The sequence below is a fragment of the Schistocerca cancellata genome, chromosome 3 (genome assembly GCF_023864275.1).
Source record: "Schistocerca cancellata isolate TAMUIC-IGC-003103 chromosome 3, iqSchCanc2.1, whole genome shotgun sequence".
Classification (NCBI taxonomy): domain Eukaryota; kingdom Metazoa; phylum Arthropoda; class Insecta; order Orthoptera; family Acrididae; genus Schistocerca; species Schistocerca cancellata.
Genome location: NC_064628.1, coordinates 838,741,598 through 838,768,394, shown reverse-complemented (window position 1 = coordinate 838,768,394; position 26,797 = coordinate 838,741,598). Strand labels below are relative to the sequence as shown.

General features: G+C 40.4%; 1 protein-coding gene across 2 annotated transcripts in view; it reads right to left on the bottom strand.

Moving 5' to 3' along the window:
• The window catches only part of LOC126175890 (origin recognition complex subunit 2), a 99,847-nt gene that overhangs the window by 10,631 nt on the left and 62,419 nt on the right, over positions 1 to 26,797 (bottom strand). For both annotated transcript variants that reach the window (XM_049922943.1, XM_049922944.1), the window contains 2 exons: positions 7,877 to 8,120; positions 5,623 to 5,856 (listed from right to left, as the gene is read on the bottom strand). In XM_049922943.1, the coding sequence (XP_049778900.1) occupies positions 5,623 to 5,856; positions 7,877 to 8,120 (478 nt within the window). The remainder of the gene's footprint in view (positions 1 to 5,622; positions 5,857 to 7,876; positions 8,121 to 26,797) is intronic.

The window sequence follows — 26,797 nt, the reverse complement described above, 5'->3', positions numbered from 1 at the left end:
AATTTGGTTACATCTATTTTGTCACTGTGTGGTAGATAAAAAAAAAGCAGGCCTTTCTAATATTGCAGCAACTGTAATACAAACCAAATAAGTGAGACTGTTTTGGCACAAATGTTCATTTTTATATACCTGATTCACATAAATAACAGAACATAATTCACGATGTACCAACATCAAATACCTATTAGGCCTACTACAAGTGAAAAGTTTTAGGTTAGAAAAAAGTTTCACATTTCATTCATATGCTCCAGTTTCTCAAATACGAGACCAAAAAGGAGTAGTCTGAAACGTTTACATAAAGTTGGTATCGTCATATTCTTCCATTTAATTTGTGTGATGTCCCCATTTCTTCTCCTTCTCGTTCAAAGAATCTTGTCATAATTAATTCTGTAACTATTCCTGCCATTGCCAAAACTTATTCTTCAGTTAGCTTCACTAATCCTGCCAGAACCACTGGTTTAGATGCCTCGCATTTATTCTCAGGTTAAGTATTATTATGTGTACAAACAAGGCATTTCCTGCACTATTCCGAGAATAGAATTAAGTGGCTGCTAACTGGTGACTGTACAACTGGTAATGTATCGATATGGCAAAAATTTTGTGTCAGAATTTCATTTCCTTGGATACACCGAGAAGATAGTATGTAATCGATATGAAGATGGTATCTGTTCTTTTGGACATATCCGAAAAAACAGATACCATCGCTGGCCATGCAGCACTCTAGAATGAAATGATAATTAAATCAAGGCCCTACGCTGTCGACAGGCATTGATATACATCAACGGGGACAGCTACAAATGTGTGTCCCAACCAGGACTCGAATCCGGGATCTCCTGCTTACATGGCAGACGCTCTATCCATCTGAGCCACCGAGGGCACAGAGGATAGTGCGACTGCAGAGATTTATCCTTTGCATGCTCCCCGTGAGACCCACATTCCCAACTTAATATCCACACACTACATTCTTAGTGCTCCTGCCCATTACACTCATTACTCGCGGCCGAAAATCTTACCGAGTCCCATAAGAGTTTGGGCAATACATGTGCATCCGCACAGAAGAAGGTGGTCAATGGCCGGTTAGCCTTAACTATATGAAGATTGTATCCATACAAGATCTATATTGTACAGCAGCTTGCACCACAGGACACACAATGATGTGTTGAATTCACTCTCCAGTTTCTCACAAAGATTGAAGTTGACGAGGGCTGGCCCTGGACCATCCTATGGACAGACGAAGCTCATTTTTCTCTGACAGCTGAGGTGAACACAGAGAATTGCCAAGTGTGGGGATCTTCATCTCCAGTCATGAAGATCCTATATATGGTGAATGTGTCGCCATATGGTGTGGCTTCACAGCTACGTTTGTCATTGGCCAATTCTTTTTTTAACAGGCTGGCACTCAAGGACCAAAGACATACAGTGTGACTGGCCAGCGTTACCACAATATTCTTTGATAGCATGTCATACCCATTCTACAGAAGAGAGATGCACTGAACTCTACAGCTCTCATGCAAGATGGGGCACCATCACAAATCACTCGTATAGTTCACCTGCATCTCCAAAACACATTTGGAAATGATCAAATTGGCCACCGAGAACACCTGATCTCATTTCCTGTTATTTTTGGTTGTGGGGTTACCCGCAGGACAGAATTTACCAAGGAAACTTTCACACGTATGCTGATCTGAAGCGCAGCATATCAAGAGAGGTAGCCAGCATACCTACGGACATGCTTTATTCTGCTGTGAAGAATGCAATCCTGTGCTTTCCGACTCTTATGGACACTGATGGGCGTCATATTAAGCCCTTTTTGTAGCAGTAATGGTGCCAGTATGTAATGGTATGATGTACTATATCAGCACATTGAAAGTGTTTCAATTGAATTGATTCTGCATTATTTTTTTCACCATGTCCTTGACATTAATGCTACCAAGGTTGGTACTTGTATGATAATTAGTTCCAGTGTTATAATGTTTGAAACAGGGAAAGTTTAATTATAACCACCCAGTATTCACTGTCAGTGAACTGTAATGTTCTAACAATTGAGCACCTGCGAATGGAATAACATTAGGACTGAAGTAAGAAGCATAAAATTGTGAGTAGTAATTGTAATGTAATACTGTCTTATATTAGCAATGTAAAGCATGAGAACATCTAGACAACACTTTGAAATAAAGAGAAACACATATGGTCTAAATAGGACTTTTATTACAGTTGCAAAAGATGCTATATAATCTACACTCCTGGAAATTGAAATAAGAACACCGTGAATTCATTGTCCCAGGAAGGGGAAACTTTATTGACACATTCCTGGGGTCAGATACATCTCATGATCACACTGACAGAACCACAGGCACATAGACACAGGCAACAGAGCATGCACAATGTCGGCACTAGTACAGTGTATATCCACCTTTCGCAGCAATGCAGGCAGCTATTCTCCCATGGAGACGATCGTAGAGATGCTGGATGTAGTCCTGTGGAACGGCTTGCCATGCCATTTCCACCTGGCGCCTCAGTTGGACCAGCGTTCGTGCTGGACGTGCAGACCGCGTGAGACGACGCTTCATCCAGTCCCAAACATGCTCAATGGGGGACAGATCCGGAGATCTTGCTGGCCAGGGTAGTTGACTTACACCTTCTAGAGCACTTTGGGTGGCACGGGATACATGCGGACGTGCATTGTCCTGTTGGAACAGCAAGTTCCCTTGCCGGTCTAGGAATGGTAGAACGATGGGTTCGATGACGGTTTGGATGTACCGTGCACTATTCAGTGTCCCCTCGACGATCACCAGTGGTGTACGGCCAGTGTAGGAGATCGCTCCCCACACCATGATGCCGGGTGTTGGCCCTGTGTGCCTCGGTCGTATGCAGTCCTGATTGTGGCGCTCACCTGCACGGCGCCAAAAACGCATACGACCATCATTGGCACCAAGGCAGAAGTGACTCTCATCGCTGAAGACGACACGTCTCCATTCGTCCCTCCATTCACGCCTGTCGCGACACCACTGGAGGCGGGCTGCACGATGTTGGGGCGTGAGCGGAAGACGGCCTAACTGTGTGCGGGACCGTAGCCCAGCTTCATGGAGACGGTTGCGAATGGTCCTCGCCGATACCCCAGGAGCAACAGTGTCCCTAATTTGCTGGGAACTGGCGGTGATGATAATGATGTTTGGTTTGTGGGGCGCTCAACTGCGTGGTTATCAGCGCCCGTACAATTTCCCAACCTTTGCTCAGTCCAATTTCGCCACTTTCCTGGATGATGATGAAATGATAAGGACAACACAAACACCCAGTCATCTCGAGGCAGGTGAAAATCCCTGACCCCGCCGGGAATCGAACCCGGAACCCCGTGCTCGGGAAGCGAGAACGCTACCGCGAGACCACGAGCGGCGGACAAGGGAACTGGCGGTGCGATCCCCTACGGCACTGCGTAGGATCCTACGGTCTTGGCGTGCATCCGTGCGTCGCTGCGGTCCGGTCCCAGGTCGACGGGCACGTGCACCTTCCGCCGACCACTGGCGACAACATCGATGTACTGTGGAGACCTCACGCCCCACGTGTTGAGCAATTCGGCGGTACGTCCACCCGGCCTCCCGCATGCCCACTATACGCCCTCGCTCAAAGTCCGTCAACTGCACATACGGTTCACGTCCACGCTGTCGCGGCACGCTACCAGTGTTAAAGACTGCGATGGAGCTCCGTATGCCACGGCAAACTGGCTGACACTGACGGCGGCGGTGCACAAATGCTGCGCAGCTAGCGCCATTCGACGGCCAACACCGTGGTTCCTGGTGTGTCCGCTGTGCCGTGCGTGTGATCATTGCTTGTACAGCCCTCTCGCAGTGTCCGGAGCAAGTATGGTGGCTCTGACACACCGGTGTCAATGTGTTCTTTTTTCCATTTCCAGGAGTGTATATTACTTGCATCACTGTGATTGTGGAAGAAAGGAATCATAAGAAGAAAAAAAGACTATTTACATTAGGTGCATTGCTCCGAAGATAATTCTCTAAGACAACATGAAGTGAAAACATGCAAAAAGCCAGCAACGTGATGTTCAAATCAACATGACCATAGATACTTTAATTGCAAAACATGCAGAACCAAGTATGGTGATTTAGACTTCAATTTGTTAACTTGACCCCATTTTAATTTGTTATCCAACAGCATCCCCAACAAATTTTGCACTGGGTTTCACTTAGTGTAGGATCACCAATGTCGAGTTCAGATGATAGAGGGAATTTTTGACTGTTGGAATTTCATAATATAAGTTTGTGTGATTACAACAAACTTGTTACTGTAAAACAGTTGTGGACCACATTTGGCTGTGTGGCTTGTGTCTTTGAAGGATGAGCCTGGACCCTTGACCAAAAGGCATTTGTCATCAGCTAACATTACAGATTTTCATTTCTGTCAAACAGTTTGTCACACTTCCTGTTACAAAAGTAAAATTGTATCAATAGAAGATGGATACCATTAAAGTTAAACACTTTAGTTTCCCACGTAGAATATATTATCTTGACAATAAATAGCCTTAGCAAAGCACAGGATAATATACCGACAGCATTTTTTTAAGGCTCTCGTACGACTTCAAATGTGAGATCATATACAGTTTACTCTGTAGAGAACCCTTTATGAAAGCCAACCTGAGATGCAGTTAATAAGTTATGCTGTCACTGTTCTACTGCAAGCCACTGTCTCTAAAATTTCAGAAATTAGATGGGTGAAATGGGACAGTAATCACACATGACTAGCCTATTTTTATTTTGGTAGATGGGTTTCACTGTTGTGTACGCCTGACAGTAAATATACCTTGAATTTTTGACTAATTACAAGGTAACTTCATGGTGCTCATCAAAGGCAACAGAACATTTTAACACCTTTCTAAAAACGCAACTACGGTATAACAACAAGAATGGCCAGTTTTGTTTTCACCTCCTTAGAGATTAAATTTTTAAAAGTAATATTTATCAGTGGAGTAAAAAAGAGTCTATTAAAGTAAATCTAACATACTTTTTATTTGGTGTTTATTATTTACTTCATTATTAACTAATTCTATCTATTTAAAAAATCTGTTTCTACAAAGTTCCGTGTATGAACTCTTGATCATTTTTTACACATTCTCAATTGGTCAGTTTACAAATTTTTCAAGTATAACAGAATGTTCTAAGGGTTGCAATAGTTGAAAAGTGAGGAAACAACAGTTAGATCTGTCAATAAAGTTTCAGTTTTTACGAGTCAAGAACTGAAGTGTTCATTCTTTTTCAAAAATTCTAGTAATAAGTTCCAGAACAATTACAACATTAACAAAATTATGAAAAGGAAAGTTGATACCACATAGCAGAAATGCTGAGTCATAGATAGACACAACAAAAAGACTGTCATAAAGAAGCTTTCAGCCAGTCTCTGGCAGCTGAAGCCACACTTGTGTCGTCTATTTTTGACGAAGGCTTCATTGGCAGAAGCTTATTTGTGACAGTCTTTTCGTTGTGCCTATCTGTGACTCAACATCTCTGCTATATGATGAGTAGCAACTTACCTTTTCATCATATTGTTACATTCCATCCTGGATTTTCCACTGTTTGACAACATTAACAAACTGTTTTGAGTTTTCAGGCTTACCTCGAAAATTACTGTTGTCTTTATTTTCGATATGGCGCTGGGCAATGAGCAGGAAGATACTGCGTGCATTTGTTGTGAGAGCTTTGAACACATTATTTAATGATGATAGTGCCAGGCTCCCAGAATTTTTCACCATCACAGAACATTCAAATGATGTTTCCATGAAATATGGAAGGAAATTTGTTACATCCCACCATGTGAAGTTAAAGCTGCTCAACTTCGCTTGATCCCAGACTGCAAAATCAAAACTGAATTTGAAGTACAACTCATACTAGCTTCTGTCATAAAAAAAACTATAAAATAATGCGTTATAACAAAATATGAAGAAAATGTCAGGTATCTGTTTTATATTTATGACTTATGATAAAAAAGACTGAATAGGAAAGTATTTATGATATTCCTGTTATTATCAATCTTTCTGTTATTATCAAGAACATGGTAGTCACTGTGCAAGAACAACGAAGATAGATGGGATTAAAGCTACAGGTAATTGTGTCATTTATTGCTAGGCACTCAGTATGACAGCCTCAGTAATGATTTGAATAACCACCAGAGTTCGAAATGATGCACAATGTTGGTCCCGATGAACTTACTAATGTCAGCAAGATTCTGTAAAAATAAGTGTATGTAATGACAATTTCATCGGAGTAAAACATACATTAATCTGAAGCCACACAATACAAGAGACATCACACTAAGCAGACTTGTGCCAGCCAATATACCAACACAGTGTCTTTCAGAGCAGAAATTCAAATCAGTTTACAGAAACTGTCTTGGCCATTTGTTGAATCTCATGAAGTACTAACACTGAAAAATGAAAGTTTTGTAAAATTATAAGAAGACAGAACAGGTGGTCAGTACTCACCTTCAGGGTGCAAAATTCCATCACTGACAATAGACACATTTACAGTAGAAAATAAGAATACCTGTCTTTCATACCAGTTTCATCCTCCCTAGGGAAGCAAGAGGGATAGACTGGGGAAGTTTAAGAAGGAGACAAAAATCACTCAGACCTCAAGTTGCAGTGGACCCACTTCAGTAGCCCTACTGTACATCAGTATGGCAACTGCAGCATCAATCTGTGTAATTGCTACAATGTCAGGCAGTGATGCTGCAAGCTGCCTGGCATGAAGTCTGCAGCCATGTACCATCTAAGTCTTCTTCCTGAGCCAATGTAAGAATGGTTGGAGCATGTGCATGGACTTGGACTGTGTTAGTCTTCCGTATCATGACTTGCCTGCCTTAGCTTATGAAGAATCTATCTGTTTCCAGTTTGTGATGCTACTATTTCACACGTTTATTCAAATATCTACGTGGAAGTAGAAGTTGAGTGCTGCCTACCAAATACACCTGGTGTGACAACAAGGGGGAGACGAAGATCTTTGTTCTTACAACAGATGGGTCCTCTTTCATCCCTAAGAAAAATATCTAAATATTATAAAGATAGCTATAGTTTTCTTCGTACCTTGAACGTGTGCATTGGTAGTGTTGAAATTTTCCCACATAAAGATAAGTACTAGCTAGCCATTCTGTCCCCTTATAATGAATTTTTCCATCTTATAGAACTAGCATAGACCTACCTGGGTAGCTAAGAAACTTAAGGTTTGTTGATGGAGCACCATAATATTTTAATTGGTAGTATCATAATATCATGCACCACTGCATTCAGTTAATGATCCTCTTATAGCTATGACATGCATAATGTTTGTGGCACAGCATTATATCATTCTCTGCAGCATAACTCATTTTCATACAGTTAAAATGTCTCCAGACTTTCTTTAATGTATTAACTTTACATAAAATGACAAATAAGGTGCCCAGAAATGGTCTTAATGAACACACTTTGGATCAAACAGGAAGGGAAATTCAGCCATCATTAAATAAAATGGAGCTAATAACTATGGCACAGTTTTTATTGTTAATAAGTAAAATGTCTTCTTGTCCCTATGCCCACTCATAATGCTACATGTTACCATCTACAAGTTGTATGACATCACCTTAGCAGCACCATTAAATTGAAAGCTGTCTTGCAATAAATGTTTGTTGCAATCATGATACTGCAATCACTCCTTTGATCATTACATGCTGTCCATGCCATGCTATTATAACTGTACTTCGATAATATGCTTAATCCCCCACAAAAATCTGCAAATTTATCACAACTTTTTCCAGTATTGTGATGCATGCACAATCACATACAGAACTTTCTAACAATATGTTTTCCAGTCAAATCAGATGTAAATAAATAACTTACCTAAGGGAGCATTTATGTGATCTATAGAAGCTAGCAGGTATATATTTGGAGTGCTAGCTAAACGACTCAGAACATCTTGGCATTTGTCATTGCGCAACATTTCGCCATCAATATTATGCACAATAAGGTACAAAGAATTCTTGTATATGCCAGAGTACCAGCTCTGGACCAGTTCTAAACATTCATAGAGGTCAGCAGGCACATTTGATAACTCAAGAATATTTTTAGCTATCATATTGACAACCTGTAAATTGAAGAGATCATTTATGTTGATTATCAGCTAAAACTTCAAATTAGCTCAGTCAAATCTACATAATCAAATTTGTATTTTTAAATTTATGACAGAGAAGGGGTACACAACAGAAGCAAGAGCAGAGAGAGAGAGAGAGAGAGAGAGAGAGAGAGAGAGAGAGAGAGAGATTTACAGAAGTAATACACCTTAGTTGTTTTTCAATAACTCGCTGAAGTAACCTTGGGGTACATGAGCAGACAGAGCGAACAACAAAGGAATGAATGAACATAATTGCAGAAGATGAATGTTCCCTTTATGTGGCACTCTAATCTTTCCTTTCCATCCAAACGATATCTTATGAACTCAAGAACTGCTCTTGCAAATTATTCAGATAAAGTGAGTCTTAAGCTAGAAAATTATTGTTGTTACTGCCATGAATAATGTTCCCAGCCATAAAAGCCTCATACACACAGTACACAAATAATTTTTCTTTATGTACAAAGTTTCAAACACTAATATCCTCAAGATGGTGAATCTTTTTCAATTAATAAAGTAAAAACATGTGTAGGTGGAGCAGCCTTCTGCTGGGATATTAATATTTTGCAACAAAGCTTAAATATTTCTCACTTGGCTTGTTTCAGTAAAAAAACAAAGATGCTTACAAACTAATAGACTCCCTCTTCCTCTCCCTCTGGCACTCTGGGAGTTGCAGTATATACATATCTGTGTGTTCTAGCAATAGGCAACACATTAACATTGTGAAAAAGTAGTTATTGTTCTTCAAACAACCAGTATAACTATATAAAAGTTTTATTTCCTAGTTATAAAAACAATTAATCATAACACAAATAAATTTCTCTAATCTTAAATTCTTAACTCCAGGAAAGAGCAGAGCGTGCCTGTATTTTTCCTGCCAAGAAGAAAGTGACAAAAAAACTTAAATTATTTTCCAATTCTTGTTGTTATAACACAAACAGAACCATGATTAATCAGCAGCTAGCATAGTAGGCAGAACAGTTTATTAGCATTCTCTTTATAACACATCCTTTCATTTCAAAGATCTGATTATTCACCTCCTTGATGAGATCTCCAGAACACAATGTGTATTCAGTGAATGAGATAATTCTCTCACCCGTGGCATATTCCTCTTGTAAGTGGACAGTAATCCTTCTCTCAATATTTTGTGAAATATATTTACAATTATGGCCTAATTTGTAATGCCATTGTTCAGTGACTGTTCTGTATACTCAGCATTAATGTGACGTCTGCATTTCACTCATGCAGTACATCTACACCTACATAAATACTCCGCAATCCACCATAAGGTGCGTGGCGGAGGGTACCTCGTACCACAACTAGCATTCTCTCTCCCTGTTCCACTCCCAAACAGAACGAGGGAAAAATGACCACCTATATGCCTCTGTACGAGCCCTAATCTCTCTTAATCTCTCTTATCTTATCTTGGTGGTCTTTCTGTGAAATGTAAGATGGCGGCAGCAAAATTGTACTGCAGTCAGCCTCAAATGCTGGTTCTCTAAATTTCCTCAGTAGTGATTCAAGAAAAGAACACCTCCTTTCCTCTAGAGACTCCCACCCGAGTTCCTGAAGCATTTCCGTAACACTCGCATGATGATCAAACCTACCAGTAACAAATCAAGCAGCCCGCCTCCGAATTGCTTCTATGTCCTCCCTCAATCCAATCTGATAGGGATCCCTAACGCTCGAGCAGTACTCAAGAATAGGTCATATTAGTGTTTTATAAGCGGTCTCCTTTACAGATGAACCACATCTTTCCAAAATTCTACCAACGAACCGAAGACGACTATCCGCCTTCCCCGCAACTGCCATCACATGCTTGCCCCACTTCATATCGCTCTGCAATGTTACGTCCAAATATTTAATCGATGTGACTGTGTCAATCGCTACACTACTAATGGAGTATTCAAACATTACAGGATTCTTTTTCCTATTCATCTGCATTAATTTACATTTATCTATATTTAGAGTTAGCTGCCATTCTTTACACCAATCACAAATTCTGTCCAAGTCATCTTGTATCCTCCTACAGTCACTCAATGACGACACCTTTCCATACACCATAGCATCATCAGCAAACAGCCGCACATTGCTATTCACCCAATCCAAAAGATCATTTATGTAGATAGAAAACAACAGCGGACCTACCACCCTTCCCTGGGGCACTCAGATGATATGCTCGCCTCCGATGAACACTCACCATCGAGGACAACGTACTGGGTTCTATTACTTAAGAAGTCTTCGTGCCAGTACACAGAATGGATACACAGTTACTGCACTCTGTGTGTATAGGATAATAATTTTACAATTCCCTTTCTGCTAATATGATGATGCAACAAAATGTATTATCTAAGGAACAGAACTTTCAAAAATATCTGGAAAACAGAAGGGAGAACGCCATCAAAAGAAGTACTTTAAGCATCACAAGAAAGTATCCTAGCCTGAATATTGCAATGTGCAAACAACAATACTAGCATCACTGATGCTTCACAAAAAGTGCAAATATTAAAACAATTTGCACAGAAATACTGCCAGATTGCAAACATCTGTGGCTGGAACATTCTGCTACACTATCTTATCGATCCTAATTCCACAGGCAGCACATAGCAGTCACACTCTCCCTAATTCATTTACATGTTACAGATGAAAAAACGCCTTAAAACCCTCTCAGGTTACTGCACTTAGGCTTGACATTATTTATTATACAGTACACAGGAACTTGCCTTGAGCCACACTTTATTTAATTTTATCTTCAATTAAACAAGAGCTAATGGAGAAATGGACCATTCATATGATTATTCCCATATTAAAACCTGAGAAGGATGCTAGAATTTTTGCATCTTATGGGCCTTTGTGCCTTGCCTTCATATGTATGGAACACTCATGAAGACCCATTGAAAACTGTCCAGGATATTGGTTGGATTGCAATGAATTGCAATTGAAGTCTCAGTCTGGCTTTTTCAAGTGTCACGGATAGTTCTGCACTTTATCTACCATTTCTTCAGACGTATTTTGTTGACTCCAAAGAAAGAAAGTAATTGATTGTATTTTTCCTCCATATCTTATCGACAAACAGCAACGTTCAAATACCAACACTGCATGAGAAATTGGGACAAACTAGGATACCAAATTACTGGAATCTCAACATATCTACAAAAGAGAATGGTTTACATACAAATGAAAAACAAATAACTGGACCTACGTTACTACCACAAGAACCATTTTAACTCACTGTTCCATACATTGCATAGTGGGATTTAGATGAATCCCCTTCAATTTATTTGCTCCGCTCTTCAATATACTGATGATGATATTTTGTACACATCTGGTCCCATAGCTGAATGTGCTGTTAGTATCTTATCTAAGACAGTTAAAAATGTGGATGAACAGTTGTTAAAAATGGGCTAGCATGTCACCAGAAAAGTGTTTTGTGATTATATTCACAAAGTGACCAAACACACAAATATTAATCTTTCACTGACTAGAGCATGATATGCAGCCAATCCTAACAACATGAACTGGATATGCTACAATACAACTGTTTTTGAATCTGCCTCAGTGCAGTGAGATCAACATCAACAATCTGAACAGATTCGTCCCGATGGATACAAGCTAGTAGCACACTGGTGTAGAACTAATAAGAAGGAAATGGGAGTGGCTATTTATGTAAAAGATGTACTGAAGTTCCAGACCCTTCAGGTTAATGAACATTGTGATGAACAGATTTTTGAATGTGCACCACAATAGTAGGTCAGGGAAGTGCATTCAAGTTCCAACACCTCAGCTCCCCCCCCCCCCCCCCCTCAGGTCTGGAAACAGATACAAACATGTGTGCACTCATTGTAAATGTGTGACAGAATGGCAGCACTGTATGGCACACACAACTCTAGAACGGAGTGGTGAGAATGATGCCTGTTACTTAAAATGATGAACTTTTCATTACAAGAACAGCATTTAATCATTTGTTTCCTCAATTTGCACGGTGTGACACCGAGAGAAGGTCATTGCCATTTGAGTAGAGCATGTGGTGATTGTGTCATGGATGTATCTAATGTGTGTTCATGGGTGCAACAGTTCAAAACAGGCAGAACACCACATGACAACCACCCAAGACAATCTCCACCTCGCACCAGTTGGTCTGACAAAATTACTGGGCAAGTGGTGAAAGTTGTTTTGGAGGATCGCCAAATGAGTGTAGAACACATTGCACAAGTTGATATTTCTATGGGAGCTGTGCGTACCGCTCTGCATGAAAGCCAGAAAATGCGAAAAGTGTCCTCCAGGTGGGTGCCATGAAGCTGACAGAGGACCAGAAGGCAGTGCACATAGCATATAGCTGAGCAATGCTGACACATGATGATGGGTTGAATGAGACTTCCTTTCCACTGATTGTGACAATGGACGAGACATAGATACAACAAAGTGCCTGTCATCTCAATGGAAGTACAAACTCATTGTCACCATAAAATTTCAAGTAAGTGGCTTTGCTGAAAATCTGATGTCAGCCATCTTCTGGGTTAGTGATCACATAATCCTTGCTCATCACACACCCAAGGGCACTATGGTCACAGGCGCATCCTACAAGATCTAATGAAGACCAAGTTCCTTCCAGCACTGTGTGAAAAATACCTGGCAAAGGCTCTTTCAACAAGACAATGCACCAGCACTTCGGGTAAATGCAATGCTGCAGTTTCCTTATGACAATAACTTTTGAGGTTATTAATGATCCCTACTTATCTGGTCTGGCTTGGCTATTTCCAACAATGAAAGTTTCTCTCCATGGTCACACATTCACTAGCTGTGCCATTATTTCATCACCAATTTTTCAGTTGTCAAATCAGGCTCCTAAAGAAGTGTTTGCAGTAGCCACAGAATTATGACATCCACATTGTGGGGGAAAAAAAAGTGCACAGCTGCAGGGAGATTACATCGAGAAGTGACAAGTTTTACAGTTTTTGTGTGATAAGTTTGAGGAAAAAAAATTGCAGGTTTTATAACTTTAATCCACCTTTTAGAATCGTCAGTGTACAGACCACTGGAAAGATATATCTTAAGCCTAAATTTATCCATGTTATGTGGAAATGTTCGAGCTCTATGACTATAATGTAAGTTTATGAAATAATTTCTGCTGCTTTAGTCATCTTCACTAATGTCTAATTAGCATGATGCATTTCAGCAGTGTGCTGTGAGATCAGTAGCATTACTGTGACACACACATTAAATTAATCTCAATTGTGATGAGATTCATTTGCTGGGTGTGCCATTGAAATTATGTATCGAAATTTGCCATTTTTGCTGGAAATTTAGTAGTATGGTGCAAGGAGCACAGTAACAAACACATCACAACTTAACACATTCATATGTAAGATCATTTCCAAGAATTAACTGCTACCCTTAGCAGCAAAAGTATCTTAAGCTGTGTGAATCAGCTTCCACTCCCCCTCCCCCAAAAAATCAATCTTCTGACTGATATGATGTGGCCCTCCATGAATTCCTCCATTGTGCCAAACTCTCTATCTCAGAGCAGCACACTATGTTCTCAATTATTTGTTGATTGTATTCTAATCTCTGATGGCTCCTACAGTTTTCACCCTTTACAGCTCTCTCTAGTGCTGTTGAAATTATTCACATTTCTTAACACATGTACTGTCATCCTGTCCCTTCTTCTTATTAGTGTTTTCTATGTGTTCCATTCATTGCCAACTCAGCAGAGAACATTCTTGTTCATTATCTTATCAGTCCATGCAGTTTTCAGCATCTTTGTATAGTGTCACACCTCAAACACATCAATTCTCTTCTTTCTTTTTTGTTTTTGCTATCCCACATTCCACAATTGACAACCATTCAATGCTGCACATTTCCTCCTCAAATTAAAGCCCATGTTTGATACTGCCTGCAATAGTCTGCTTTTTTACGTCCTCCTTACATCATCCATCACTTGCTATTTTGCTTCCAAGGTAGAAGACTCCCTGTACTTTCTCTACGTCATGGTCACCAATTTCGATGTTAAGTTTAATGTCGTTAATATCATTTCTGCTACTCCTCATTATTTTTGTCTTTCTTTGATTCACTCTCGCTACATACTCTGCACTCATTAGACTGTTCATTCCATTCAAGAGTTCCTGTAGGTCTTTACTTTCACAGAGGATAGCAATATCATCACTGAATCTTATCATCTTATCACTGATATCCTCTCACCCGAAGTTTTAATTCCATTCATGAATCTTCATTTCCCTCCATCACTGCTTCTTTTACGTATAGATTGAATAATAGGGTTGAAAGATTGCACCCCGATCTTATAACTTTTTCAATTCGAGCACTTCGTTCTTGGCAGACAGAAACAGTGTTAAGCATGTTATGCAGACTTAACTGGAGAATCACTCACTAGGCTGTGGAGATTTCATAATCAATTTTGTATCAGTAAGTACTGAGTGAGACCACCTAGAGATGTTGATGCCCAGCTTTGGATTATTTTCTACAGTAAAATTCCTTGCAAATATTGAAGCAAATAATGCAACAGCTACTGATGACTTGTTTCCACACCCAACCACTTGCCGTGATTTAACTGTGTGTTATATGGCCATGATGGTCAAATTTTAGAAATAAATATATTTATCAGTTGTGCTGCAAAACAATAAACAGTGTCTTAAACACAGTGTTTGGATAGAAATTACTAGAAGAAGACTGGGGAGAAATTTATAAAGCAGATGGTATTAATGGAAAACTTAGCTCTTTCTTAAACATATCCACACAGAGCCTTGTTTTCTCAAAAAGAAACTACAAAGCTGGAGATAAGCAAACCACCTGTAATTCAAGACCTGTATCACTCATTAGAATCTTTTCAAAAGTGTTTGAGAAAGTGGCTTATGACAGACTGTCAACTGATTTGAGTGGGCAGTACTTGTTAATTGATTCTCAGTTTGGCTTTCGTGAAAGATTCTCCACAAAGAAACCAACACCACCACCTCACAAATGAACTCCTAGCAGAGCGAAGCAAGAAAAATTATCTTGTTGATTTATTCTGTGACCTTGCCAAGGTTTTTGATTGCATAGATCACAAATCTCTCTACATGGCAAACTAAAGTGTTGTCTGACTCCATAATTGAGTGGTCAGCATGGCTGACTATCATATGACGGACCCAGGTTCGATTCCTGGTACTGCTAGGGATTTTTCCTTGGTGTGAGAACTGGTACAGAGTGCTCTAGCTGAGGAGCTCTTCAACTGACTAGCAGCAGTTCCACAGTAAAGAAAATTGACAATGACTGCGAAAGTGATGCACTCTCCACATACCCCTCCCTATTGCATTGAATGACACCACTGACAAAGGATGACACAGAAGTTTACCTTTTGACCTTTAAACTGATGTGTTATGGCATTAATGGCATCCCGCTTGTACGGATGAAATCTTAGTCTTATGATGTGTTCGCACCAGAAGAAGACATTAATGGCCATACACTAAATGAAACACACTGTGTTAAATTTCTTGGGTTCGGCTGAAAAAAGTTAAAATGGAGCTAACACATAGATAACCTAACTCAAAAGCTCAGTTCAGTGTGTTAGTCACTTAGAAAAATTTCTTATTGTTGACTTACAGGCAATTAGAGGTGGCTTATTTTGAATATTTTATACTCTCTGTTGTCTTATGGAATTATCTTCTGGGACAGCACATTTAATGTAAAAAAAAAGTAAAACAACACTTATTGCTGCTGTTAATAAAAAATCAGGTTTAGCTAAACTGTGATATAAACAGTCACTATACAAGACATAAAAATAATTTTTATGTAGATTTTGCTCCCCTTCCCAGACATCAAAATGGATTTATTTACTCTGGTGGGAAGATTTTCAACAAGCTTCCATCTAACACAACAATAAATTTGGAACCCCTACAAGTTCAAAACAAAATTCCTCATTAGCCTCTCTCTCTCTCTCTCTCTCTCTCTCTCTCTCTCTCTCTAAATTATCTGGCTATCTATATTCAACAATTGCAAATTTTTATTAGCTAAACTGCAAGCAGCAGTGTTTCTTACAAAACTGTATGACAAGTAAGATATAGGACTCAATATTTATAGATGTAAAAATATTTTCTTTGATGAAGTACTGAAAGTTTTCCTTGTTGGGACCTATGGAACACAATGAATGAATGAATGAATGAATGAATGGTTTCTTTCTTAAAAAGATACCTGCCACATTGTGACTTAAAATGGGTCAAAAACTATTACTGTGCAAATGATAGAAACAGTGGCCATCATCTTCAATCACAGCATCTTGTGGTAAGACGAAAGAGTTTTATTTAATGCAGAGGAAAAGCTACAAACAAGACTCAAAGATGCAGTGCAAGTAATACAGTAAAACTCATTAGCAAGTCATAAGAAAATGGAAAGGCAGCATGGGAAATTATTATGCATTAAACGAATGAACTCAATAAGGCAAATGATGCACAACTCAACAAAAATTGAATGTTTACACGCTGCAAAAGGACTGAGCAATGAAGAGCCATATGCCGATTTAGGAAACTACCCCTGTATTTGCCTCCACAATTTAGGCAAGGTTGAACAATTATTTGAATACCCCCACATCCGAGTTCAGCACTGTAACTCACCGTTTCACAACTTGGTAGAGGTGTAGCATCCAAACAGCCCAGGCCTATGCCCAAGGACTGTAAGGTTGGAAACATTACTGAGAACATCAGCAATACACCAGTACATATTATAATGCAGCTCTACACTACAGACAAATGAACGCCAATGAGTTAGGGAGAGTTTATTATTGTTTCTGTGTGGGAATTCAATTTTATTTTATAACAATATAAAAATAAAAGTTTCAAAATTTTCAGGTGGATATGTGGAAAATACTAACAAGGAAAATTGGCAGGATGACAGGACATGTCTTGTAACAAAAGGCAATGAAGAGTCATCTTGTCTTCTTGTACCTGTCACGCAGAATCCTATCTTTTCAGTTCTACAGAAAGGTCAAATGAACCAAAAATGGTATCAAGGTATATAACATGGCTGTATGTGTCAATGATATACGTTACAATTCATTTCACAACTCAAGTTTTCATATGTCGAAAATGTCAAGGGCATCTTTCTCACAGTAGAGACCGAAATTATAATAATAGCTACTACCTCCACACAAAGCCCAACATTTATGTCAAGATCTAATGGGCTTCATTTTTAAAATTGCTCCAGAAAATTACAACCATAAAACATGCCCATCACTTTACTAGCAGAAAGATTTGCATAAAAAATTTCTCACAACTGATAGTTTTTGTCCATGTTGTTGTCATTGTGGTCTTCAGTCTAGAGTCTGATTTGATGCAGCTCTCCACGCTACTCTACCCTGTGCAAGCTGCTTCATCTCCCAGCACCTACTGCAGCCTACATCCTTCTGAATCTCCTTAGTGTATTCATCTCTTGGTCTCCCTCTATGATTTTTACCCTCCACGCTGCCCTCCAATACTAAATTGATGATCCCTTGATGCCTCAGAACTTTTCCTACCAACAGATCCCTTCTTCTAGCCAAGTTGTGCCACAAACTCCTCTTCTCCCCAATTCTATTCAATACCTCCTCATTAGTTATGTGATTTACCCATCTAAACTTCAGCATTCTTCTGTAGTACCACATTTCAAAAGCTTCTATTCTCCTCTTATCCAAACTATTTATAGTCCATGTTTTACTTCCATACATGGCTACACTCCATACAAATACTTTCAGAAATAACTTCCTGACACTTAAATATATACTCGATGTTAACAAATTTCTCTTCTCAAGAAATGCTTTCCTTGCCATTGCCAGTCTACATTTTATATTCTCTCTACTTCGACCATCATCAGTTCTTTTGCTCCTCAAATAGCAAAACTCCTTTACTACTTTAAGTGTCTCATTTCCTAATCTAATTCCCACAGCATCACCCGAGTTAACTCGACTACATTCCATGATCCTCATTTTTCTTTTGTTGATGTTCATCTTATACTCTCCTTTCAAGACACTGTACATTCCGTTCAACTGCTCTTCCAAGTCCTTTGCTGTCTCTGACAGAATTACAATGTCATTGGCGAACCTCAAAGTTTTTATTTCTTCTCCATGGATTTTAATACCTACTTCGAATTTTTCTTTTGTTTCCTTTACTGCTTGCTCAATATACAGATTGAATAACATCGGGGAGAGGCTACACCCTTGTCTCACTCCCTTCCCAACCACTGCTGCCCTTTCATGTCCCTCGACTCTTATAACTGCCATCTGATTACTGTACAAATTGTAAATAGCCTTTCACTCCCTGTATTTTACCCCTGCCACCTTCAGAATTTGGAAGAGAGTATTCCAGTCAACATTGTCAAAAGCTTTCTCCAAGTCTATAAATGCTAGAAATGTAGGTTTGCCTTTTCTTAATCTAGCTTCTAAGATAAGCCTTAGGGTCAGTATTGCTTCATGTGTTCTAACATTTCTACGGAATCCAAACTGATCATCCCCGAGGTCGGCTTCTACCAGTTTTTCCATTCGTCTGTAAAGAATTCTTGCTAGTATTTTGCAGCTGTGACTTATTAAACTGATAGTTCGGTAATTTTCACATTTGTCAACACCTACTTTCTTTGGGATTGGAATTATTATATTCTTCTTGAAGTCTGAGGGTATTTCGCCTGTCTCATATGTCTTGCTTACCAGATGGTAGAGTTGTGTCAGGACTGGCTCTCCCAAGGTCGTCAGTAGTTCTAATGGAATGTTGTCTACTCCTGGGGCCTTGTTTCGACTTACATCTTTCAGAGTTCTGTCACTCTCTTCATGCAGTATCACATCTCCCATTTTATCTTCATCTACATCCTCTTCCATTTCCATAATATTGCCCTAAAGTACATTGCCCTTGTATAAACCCTCTATATACTCCTTCCACCTTTCTGCTTTCCCTTCCTTGCTTAGAACTGGGTTTCCATCTGAGCTCTTGATATTCATACAAGTGGTTCTCCTTTCTCCAAAGGTCTCTTTAATTTTCCTGTAGGCAGTATCTATCTTACCCCTAATGAGATAAGCCTCTACATCCTTACATTTGTCCTCTAGTCATCTCTGCTTAGCCATTTTGCACTTCCTGTCGATCTCATTTTTGAGACATTTGTATTCCTTTTTGCCTGTTACGTTTACTGCATTTTTATAGTTTCTTCTTTCATCAATTAAATTCAATATTTCTTCTGTTACCCAAGGATTTCTACTAGCCCTCATCTTTTTACCTACTTGATCGTCTGCTGCCTTCACTATTTCATTCCTCAAAGCTACCTATTCTTCTTCTACTGTATTTCTTTCCCCTGTTCCAGTCAATTGTTTCCTTATGCTCTCCCTGAAACTCTGTACAACCTCCGGTTCTTTCAGTTTATCCAGGTCCCATTTCCTTAAATTCCCACCTTTTTGCAGTTTCTTCAGTTTTAATCTGCAGTTCATAACCAATAGATTGTGGTCAGAGTCCATATCTGCCCCTGGAAATGCCTTACAATTTAAAACCTGGTTCCTAAATCTCTGTCTTACCATTATATAATCTATCTGAAACCTGTCAGTATCTCCAGGCTTCTTCCATGTTTTTGTCCATAGTGGTAACTGAATTTCTGATCTTTTACCTCGAACACTTTCATTGACATTCACTTCATTATTATCTACAAAAGGAAGTGTTTAAAGTTCAAGACATTTATTATATTGTTAACAGGCAGCACCATCAAAGTCATCTATCAACCTATGTACTGAGGGAGAAATATGTGGTTTGTTTTTCCCCTCTTTTGCACACTTTATAGTTCCTTTCATAACACTATTTAACAACTTATAACTAAGAAACTCTTCAAAAATGTCCACTTGCTTATAACTTTGAAAACCATTCACAACATTTTCACCACTAGTCTGTGCCACACTATCTACATTGCCAAAACTATAATTAGGATATGTCTTAGCCATGCTGCCATTCTTTCTGGACAGATGATTCTGCCATTGTAAGATAACTCTTTTTCCTTGGCACTAGATGACAATACTGTACAATATCTTAGAATGTCATCTTCCAGCACTAATTACTTCAGCAATTGGGCATCCTTGCACTAACGAGCTTAGCAACTGTACATCCTTAAAACAAGTATCACATTACCAGTGACTGAAGGATGTGGTGGCAATATAAAGCAAAAATTTGTAGAAAGTTTCCCTGAAAAGCTTTAGGTGCAATTTTTCTGGTATATTTGTACTTCAAATATGATGAGCAACTTTGGAACCTAGAGCATGTTGTACACTTAAATAACTGGATTAGTAGGAACTGCTGTCAGAAAGCGTATGGAAGCACACTGATTTCATAGTAGAGGCTGAGCGAAGAACTGATTTTAAAAATGCCCATAAATCACCTAATACCATCACAATATACACACCTGTGACTGTCACACATGGTGATAACAATGGCCCATTCACAGTGCATTCATTTGGAGTTACAATCACACAAAATACAACAACATCGTCATCAGTGCCAGGGCACTTGCTCAGTGGTAAAATACTAAAAGAAATTATTTACAGAAAGAGAGAACAACTGGTAGATGTTGCTATGGGTTTCAGAAGACCGTAGAAATAAGCAAAATAATAATGATAACTTGCAAGAAGTTATCCACAAATGGTACAGAAACAAGACTGCAGTTCTAAGTGCCAAATAACATAAATGGAGGAAGAAATAATTTAGCATAAAGTGAGAGAGAGGTGTAGCATACCCCCATGTTACTCAATCTGTAAAATGGGCAAGCAGAAGCAGAAACTAAGGAGAAATTCAGAAAAGGAATTAAAGTTCAGAGAGAAGAAAAAATTAAAATTTTAGTGTCTGACAGTGACATTAAAATTATGTCAGAGATGCTGAAGGGCATGGAAAGTCAGCTGAATGGAATTGATAGAGTCATGATAAGAGGCTATACAATGAACATAAATAAAAGTTAAATAAAAACCAAGTTGAGGAGAAAACAGTTTTATGGCACAACCTCCCTACGAGGAGGTGTAGGTTGGTAGGGCATATCCTGAAGCCTGAAGTATAAGGGATAGTTAATTTGGTGTCGGAAGGGGGAGAGAGGAAGAGATTGGGGGGGAGGGGAGAGGGAGAGATTGGGGGGAGGGGAGGGGAGAGGGAGAGATTGTGGGGAGGGGAGGGGAGAGGGAGAGATTGGGGGGAGAGGGAGAGATTGGGGGGGAGAGGGAGAGATTGGGGGGAGAGGGAGAGATTGGGGGGGAGGGAGAGATTGGGGGGGGAGAGGGAGAGATTGGGGGGGGAGAGGGAGAGATTGGGGGGGAGAGGGAGAGATTGGGTGGAGGGAGGGAGGGACGGAGAGATTGGGGGAGAGGGAGGGAGGGACGGAGAGATTGGGGGAGAGGGAGGGGGAGAGGGAGGGGAGAGAGGGAGGGGAGAGGGAGGGGGAGAGGGAGGGGGAGAGGGAGGGAGGGAGAGATTGGGGGGAGAGGGAGAGATTGGGGGGGAGAGGGAGAGATTGGGGGGGAGAGGGAGAGATTGGGGGGAGAGGGAGAGATTGGGGGGAGAGGGAGAGATTGGGGGGGAGAGGGAGAGATTGGGGGGGGAGAGGGAGAGATTGGGGGGGAGAGGGAGAGATTGGGGGGGAGAGGGAGAGATTGGGGGGGAGAGGGAGAGATTGGGGGGAGAGGGAGAGATTGGGGGGAGAGGGAGAGATTGGGGGGGAGAGGGAGAGATTGGGGGGGAGAGGGAGAGATTGGGGGGAGAGGGAGAGATTGGGGGGGAGAGGGAGAGATTGGGGGGGAGAGGGAGAGATTGGGGGGGAGAGGGAGAGATTGGGGGGGAGAGGGAGAGATTGGGGGGGAGAGGGAGAGATTGGGGGGAGAGGGAGAGATTGGGGGGAGAGGGAGAGATTGGGGGGAGAGGGAGAGATTGGGGGGGAGAGGGAGAGATTGGGGGGGGGAGGGAGAGATTGGGGGGAGAGGGAGAGATTGGGGGGGAGAGGGAGAGATTGGGGGGGAGAGGGAGAGATTGGGGGGGAGGGAGAGATTGGGGGGGAGGGAGAGATTGGGGGGAAAGGGAGAGATTGGGGGGAAAGGGAGAGATTGAGGGGAGAGGGAGAGATTGGGGGGAGAGGGAGAGATTGGGGGGAGAGGGAGAGATTGGGGGGAGAGGGAGAGATTGGGGGGGAGAGGGAGAGATTGGGGGGAGAGGGAGAGATTGGGGGGAGAGGGAGAGATTGGGGGGAGAGGGAGAGATTGGGGGGAGAGGGAGAGATTGGGGGGAGAGGGAGAGACTGGGGGGAGAGGGAGAGATTGGGGGGAGAGGGAGGGGGAGAGGGAGGGTGGGAGGGAGGGAGAGATTGGGGGAGTGGGGGGTAGTGGGGGAGGGAGAGAGAGAGAAAAAGAGAGAGAGAGAGAGAGAGAGGGGGGGGGTGGAAAGGGGGTAGGGTTGGGGGTAGTTCTGGAAAGAGACCAACACTGGAGCACAGTAAGAGGACTGAAGTGGGTACAGGATGCAGCACCTGGAGAGAGAGAGAGAGAGAGAGAGAGAGAGAGAGAGAGAGAGAGAGACCGAGGGGGGGTGTAAAGGGGGTAGGGTTGGGGGTAGTTCTGGAAAGAGACCAACACTGGAGCACAGTAAGAGGACTGAAGTGGGTACAGGATGCAGCAGCTGTCTACATTACAAAGCAATTAGCCCGGAACCTGGCATCAATTTCAGGCTGCCTGTCTGATGGCTTCCAAGGGTAAAAAGAAACTGATTTTCAATATTTCACATAATTATTCACCAAATTTAAAATGCTGTCATGATCTACTCATTAAGAGGTATAATTTTATGTGAAAAGATTAACATAATAAAGCAAGTATTAAAGTAATAGATTTATTGCAGCCAAACTGGCCATTTAGTACAGGAATTATTCTCTATTCTCTATTATTTTCCTTAGTCACTACATAATTTCACCAGCAATTCTGTTATCATCCTACAGACTAACATACGATATCTAACGCACTGGTCACCACACCTCGCACATATACAGCTCGTGCTGGGTCCATGAAAACTCTAGGTGTTGCACAGTTTGTGGTGAAATCCACACACGGAGAGTCTTGTCACTACGTGGCGGAGTTCGTATTCTCCCTGTGTCCGTTCACAGTTTGTCACGGTGTCTGTAACATATAAATCCTTCCATATCTTGTGTTTCTTCTCATGTAGTTCCATCAATAAATCCTGGTAGGCTGTCGTCACTGGTAGTAATAGCTTCAGTTGCAGCTCTTCTATGAAGAAGGGCCCTCTGGCCAACTCATACACAAGCCACAAGAGTGTGCATTTGGAGAGACATAGCACCCTTTTTAAGTAATTCACCTTCAGCTTCTCTATTGTTCAGATGAATCCATATGTTTTCCAATCCGTAAATTGCAACAGGTTCAACTTTGACTTCAAACAGCCGTAGGGTTGTTTCTAGGGAGAGTTTGCCTATCAACTTCATACTATTTATGGCTCTCGTTGCCGCGCTGGCTCTGTAGTTAAAAGCCAGTATTATAGTTACAAACTGTGTTTCTCTTAAAGAAGCGTAACTGATGGCGTACAAATACCCATACTACAATCAACCAGTTTTTGAGAATGAGAGCACTTAGTGACTTCCAATAAACTTTATGCACAATTTCATACCATCGTGTAAATTTTTCTCCCCTACACCCTCTGTGAAATGAAGAAAGGAAACAAGTTTATCGCTTACTACATTTTCGCTGTTCAAGCAGTAAAACTTCAGCATCAGACATGACATTTTTATGTGTCATATCTTTTCTATCAACTCTTCTTGCAATGCAGTTTTCAGAGAGTACACACAAATAATACTGAATGTACTTGCACAATTATATCATTGCACAACACACCGTCCAGGAGATATGATTTCATAGACATTTAAAATGTGAAAAACTAGCTTCTGTTGGTGCACAGTAAAACACCAACATCGGGCATGACATTTTAAGTTATTAGTATCTTACTACGAATCTATTCACAACACACTTTGCTGACAATGTCTACATATATCGTTGAATACACTTGCAAAATTGTGTCATTTTTGTTACACACACTATTAAGGAGCTGTAACATCATAAGCACTGAGATGCATGAAAAACTTGCTTCTACTAAAAATGGAGTGCAAATTACCCAAACTATATTAATACAGGGTTTCACAATGAGAGCACCTGGCAACTTCAAACAGGCTTTGAGCATAATTACAAACCTTTTATAAAAATTTTCTCACTTACATGCTTAGTGTCAAATATTTAATACATTAACTCATTCGTAAAGTGATCAAATATTTGAAGCTGTTTTATAGGTGGCATTTTCATTCTTTACAGAACTAGGGGTTTACAGGTACAGATATAAAAGGAAAATAATGGAAAAATAAATGAAAATCCTGAATAGAAAAGCAATAATATTGAATGGATAGATTGTTATTCACCACACAGCAGAGATGTTGAATCATAGACAAGCACAATGAAAAAGAATATTGGATATATTGAGCTATTGAACTAGTCCTTCATTAAGCACAGAAAAAACACACCACAATTGGTCACTGTCCTCTCTGGTGCTTATGTCCAACTCAATTCAGGAGATGTCAGTGCCCGTGTGTGTGTGTGTGTGTGTGTGTAATTTGTGCTCGTGTAAATGTCTTCGAGTTGTCCATGTATGATGAAGAACTTAATACAATGACTAGCATACTTTTTCACTGTTCCTGCCTGTGACTCAGTACCTTCCCTTTGAAGCGAGTAGCAATCTAGACTTTCCATACTGATATTGAGCCATGAAGCCTTTATAGCCATCCATAACTGCGAAAGTGTGGCCAGTGAAGGATTTTGTGCACAAACTGACCTCTCAATTATGTCCTGTAAATGTCCAATGGGATTTACGTCAGGCGATCCGGTTGGTCAAATCATTTGCTCGAACCACCTAGAATATTCTTCAAATAATCATGAACAATTGTAGCCCAGTAACACAGTGCATTGTCATCTATAAAAATTCCATCACTGTTTGGCAACATGAAGTCAATGAATGGCTGCAAATTGCCTCCAGGCAGCCGAACACAACCTTTTCCAGTCAATGATCATTTCATTTGGACCAGAGGACGCAATCCATTCCATGTAAATACAGCCCACACCATTATGAAGTCAATACCAGCTTGCACAGTGCCTTGTTGGCAAACCAGGTCCATGGCTTCGTGGGGTCTGCACCACACTCTAACCCTACCATCAGCTATTAACAATTGAAATCAAGACCCATCTGACCAGGCCATGGTTTTCCAGTCCTCTGGGGCCCCAACTGATGTGGTCATGAGCCCTGGAGAGATGCTGCAGCCAAAGTCATGCTGTTAGCAGAGGCACTCGCATAAGTCATCTACTACCAAAGCCCATTAATACCAAATTTTGCCACACTGTGCTAACAGATATGTTTATCATACGTAATAAATGAAAAGCACCAGTTTGCTTTTGTTCTACAATATTATTTTTATTGCTAACCGGTTTTCGGCTTACAAGGCCATCTTCAGGCATTTACTGAGTATTATCACCAAAGAAGTTAAATGTTAGCAGACAACATTGGAAGAGAAGTAACACATCTAGAGTGAAGTAGAAACAGACAGTGAGTAACATCTTTGCAATGAAATAGTAAAAACTGAACAGTACATAAATAACAACGGAGTTGACAGGAAAATCTTTAGCACAAAATAAGAATAGCATGCCTACATAACAGTTTCTATTGATAAACAAAACTATTGAAATAAGATAAAATTAGTACTAGGCAAGGCTGCATCAAGAGGTATGAAACATGGAGAGTAATACACAACCAATTAAAAAAAGAAGAGACAGTTGTCAATGTAAATACAGAATACACGAGGAACTTAAGCCATATCAATACAATAAACAGAAATTAATAAATGCAGGAAAATTGAGGTGTTTGAGGGAACCTACAGTTTGAGAGTGTGGTGGTACAACATTTTAACATTAACATTATAATCAAAGCAGTGGCTGTATACCAGTTTACATTAAATAAATGAGCAAAGTAAAATATGAACAGTATTTGATGAGACAACTACAAGGGGAGTTAAACATGGACAGTAATACAAGTACAAGTTAAAAGCAAACCCTTAACTATTGAAACTACAGCATATGTGGAATACAAAGGCAACTGCAACAAATAAAACAACTTAATGACTAGAGGAAAATGGGAATATGTAGGAAGAGAGAGTGTGGGAAGTAATGAACAACAAAGATGATTATATGAAGTTTAGGAGAGGGGAAGTGTTGAGTTGTGTCTGGTCATTTAGGATGAGATCTGGACTGTGAGCAAGATGTTTGTTAATTTCCAGGGCTTCCAGCAGGTTGAGTTTATGGCCTTTGTTTGCTAAGTGAAGTACATGGGACACTGGCTGGTAGTTGTGACCCTCACTCAGTACATGCTCAGCAAATGTAGAGTCTGAATTCTGCAACCTCCAGCTGCGTTCATGTTCAGCCAGCCTAGTTGATATGTCTCTGCCTGACTGACCAATGTAAAATTTGTCACAATCAGAACAGCTGATTTTGTATACCCCACTGTTGGCTAATAACTGGATCTTATCTTTGCTATTAAAAACACACTGGGCTGTAGTGTTCCTGACATAGTAGGAAACCCTATACTTGCAGGATTTCAGTGCTTTGG